Source organism: Lolium perenne, chromosome 6 (genome assembly GCF_019359855.2).
Source record: "Lolium perenne isolate Kyuss_39 chromosome 6, Kyuss_2.0, whole genome shotgun sequence".
Classification (NCBI taxonomy): domain Eukaryota; kingdom Viridiplantae; phylum Streptophyta; class Magnoliopsida; order Poales; family Poaceae; genus Lolium; species Lolium perenne.
The window spans coordinates 71767535-71770121 of record NC_067249.2 but is presented as its reverse complement, the minus strand read 5'-3'; the positions used below and the strand labels follow the sequence as shown (position 1 = coordinate 71770121).

Below are 2587 nucleotides of genomic sequence, written 5' to 3'. Positions count from 1 at the left end.
TATTACTGCAATCTTTGCCGTGCGTTTTTTTTTAAAAAGTGCTAGGCAAAGAAAATCTTTGTCGTGCGTGGTATCTTTGCCGTGCGCTTCGTTTTCTTTGCCGTGCGGCATGCTCTTTGCCGTGCGCCCCCTGTTTCTTTTGCCGTGCGTTTTTCTTTGCCGTGCGTTTTTTGTGTCGTTTGCCGTGCAACCGTCTTTGCCGTATATTTACCTAAACTTTGCCGTGCGGCAAATATTTGCCGTGCGTTTTACTGTGTCCGGACGGCAAAGCCGGCTTTGCCATGCAAACCGCGCACGGCAATGACTTTTTGGACGGCAGTGGCATTTTTTCCGGTAGTGTAATAAGCAGATCCTATGATCTCTCCTAATGGAGCGATCCTATACTCTTCCCTGAAAAATCATTGTCGAATGAGGACAGAAAAACATATCCATCGGTCACCCCCATCTTTTGTTTTGATCTTTACGGCTCCTCGTCGCGAGAAAACCATGAGGGTCGTTGTTCTAGCGAGAAAATGCACGTTTTAGAAGTACAATACTACTACTACACATTTATGCTGCGGCTCGTCCGCGCCTGCTACCGCAAGCAATGACATCAACCAATCAGCCATTGCTACCGCAAGCCATGACATCAATTCGACGGCGCACGTTTCCTAGTGCTAGTACTCCACTGGAGTACAACACTGCTAGCTAGACACGGCCACCTCGCGCCAAACCAGCCTCACTCTACAGTCTACATATTCTGCACTCCAGTGATGCTTCCACCAGGCACCAGCTGAAGTAGGTTGAAGACGGCAAGGACCTCCAGCCAGCGTGCATCCATGGCACCGCAGCACTTCCTGATCGTCGCGTTCCCGACCCAGGGCCACATTAACCCGGCGCGTGCCCTCGCAGAGCGCCTCCTGCGGGCCATGCCGGGCACTCGTGTAACGCTGTCTACCGCCGTGTCCGCGCACCGGCTCATGTTCCCCTCGCTCGCGTCCCCGGACGAGGAGGTCCACGACGGCGCCATCTCCTACGTCCCCTACTCCGACGGCTACGACCACGGCTTCCACCTCTTCGCCAACGACGGGGACGACGCGCGGAGATTCTGTGAGGCGTTCAGCCGGGTCGGCCGCGAGACCTTCTCGTCGGTGCTGGACCGCTTCGCCGCACGGGGCAGGCCCGTGACGTGCGTCGTGTACTCCATGCTCATGTGGTGGGCCGCCGAGGTCGCTCGGGAGCGCGGACTGCCACGCGCGCTCTATTGGAACCAGCCGGCCACCATGCTGGCCGTGTACTACCACTACTTCCATGGGTACGAGAGGATCGTGACGGAGCACGCCGCCGAACCGGGGTTCACGGTGTCCATGCCAGGCCTCCCAAGGATGGCCATCCGCGACCTCCCGAGCTTCTTCACCAACCTCACGGACGGAAGGCTCGACGCGGCGTTCGGCAACATCCGCAGGACGTTCCAGCAGCTGGACCTGGACGTCCCCAGCAGCACCGGAGGAAGGAAACCCATGGTGCTCGTGAACACCGTCGAGGCGCTGGAGCTGGGCGCCATCGCGTCCGTGCCTGAACTGGACGTGTTCCCAATCGGTCCGGCCGTCCTATCGCTGTTCGCTGACGGCATGAGGAGTGGCACAAACGCCGTTGTAGGAGATCTGTTCAAGCACGACGAAAAGGGTTACATGGAGTGGCTGGACACAAAGCCGGCGCGGTCAGTGGTGTACGTGTCGTTCGGGAGCATGTCGGCGGCAAGCAAGCGGCAGAAGGCGGAGATGAAGCGTGGCCTCGCCGCGAGCGGCCAGTCGTACCTGTGGGTGGTGCGCAAGGACAGCAGAGACGAAAATGACGATAGCGGCGACGACAAGCGGAGCATGGTGGTGGAGTGGTGCGACCAGGTGCGGGTACTGTCTCACCCGGCTGTTGGGTGCTTCGTAACGCACTGCGGGTGGAACTCTACGCTGGAGAGCGTGGCGTGCGGCGCGCCGGTGATCGCAGTGCCGCAGTGGTCCGATCAGGACACCAACGCGCGCCTCGTCGTCGAGTGGGGCATTGGTGTGCGCGCCGCAATTGATGCCGACAGGTTTCTGGACGCCGAGGAGCTCACGAGGTGCGTGGAAATAGTCATGGGTGATACAGAGGAGGGTGCTGCCATACGAAGCAGCTCGATAGCATGGAAGTCAAAAGTGAAGGAAGCTATCACGGACGGCGGCTCGTCGAAGGATAATCTGAGGACATTCCAAGACCAGTTTGCAAATGATGCTTAGAAGGAGCGCCTTGCTGCTTCCTTGGGTTGCCATATATAACACCTCTTTGAATTGAACCTTATGCTTAAGCAGTCCCGTTCTCATGATTTTTTATCAAAGAAATCTATTGTGATGAACTGAAGAATATATTAATAGATATACAGATAAACAAAACAAAGAACTTCTGTTGGAAGCAAACACTCAACGATGGAAAATAATCCTATACGACCAGGGTCGTATAAGCCGATGGCTGGACCAACTCTCACGTTTGACGCGTGGCAAACCCAATCTCAAAGCACTGGTTATCTTCTTCCTCTGATTCCCAATTAAAATACTCCACAGACCCACGACGATGG

General features: G+C 56.3%; 1 protein-coding gene across 1 annotated transcript; it reads left to right on the top strand.

The window, feature by feature from the left end:
- The first annotated feature begins 697 nt into the window (after positions 1-697).
- Positions 698-2376, top strand: LOC127307658 (cyanidin 3-O-rutinoside 5-O-glucosyltransferase). Its single transcript, XM_051338407.2, has one exon. It carries the CDS (start codon positions 819-821, stop codon positions 2250-2252), a length of 1434 nt encoding a protein of 477 aa, XP_051194367.1. The 5' UTR covers positions 698-818; the 3' UTR covers positions 2253-2376.
- The last annotated feature ends 211 nt before the right edge of the window (positions 2377-2587 follow it).

Excerpts from the sequence above, each read along its gene's own strand:
- LOC127307658 (XM_051338407.2), top strand. The coding sequence starts at position 819 with ATGGCACCGCAGCACTTCCTGATCGTCGCGTTCCCGACCCAGGGCCAC.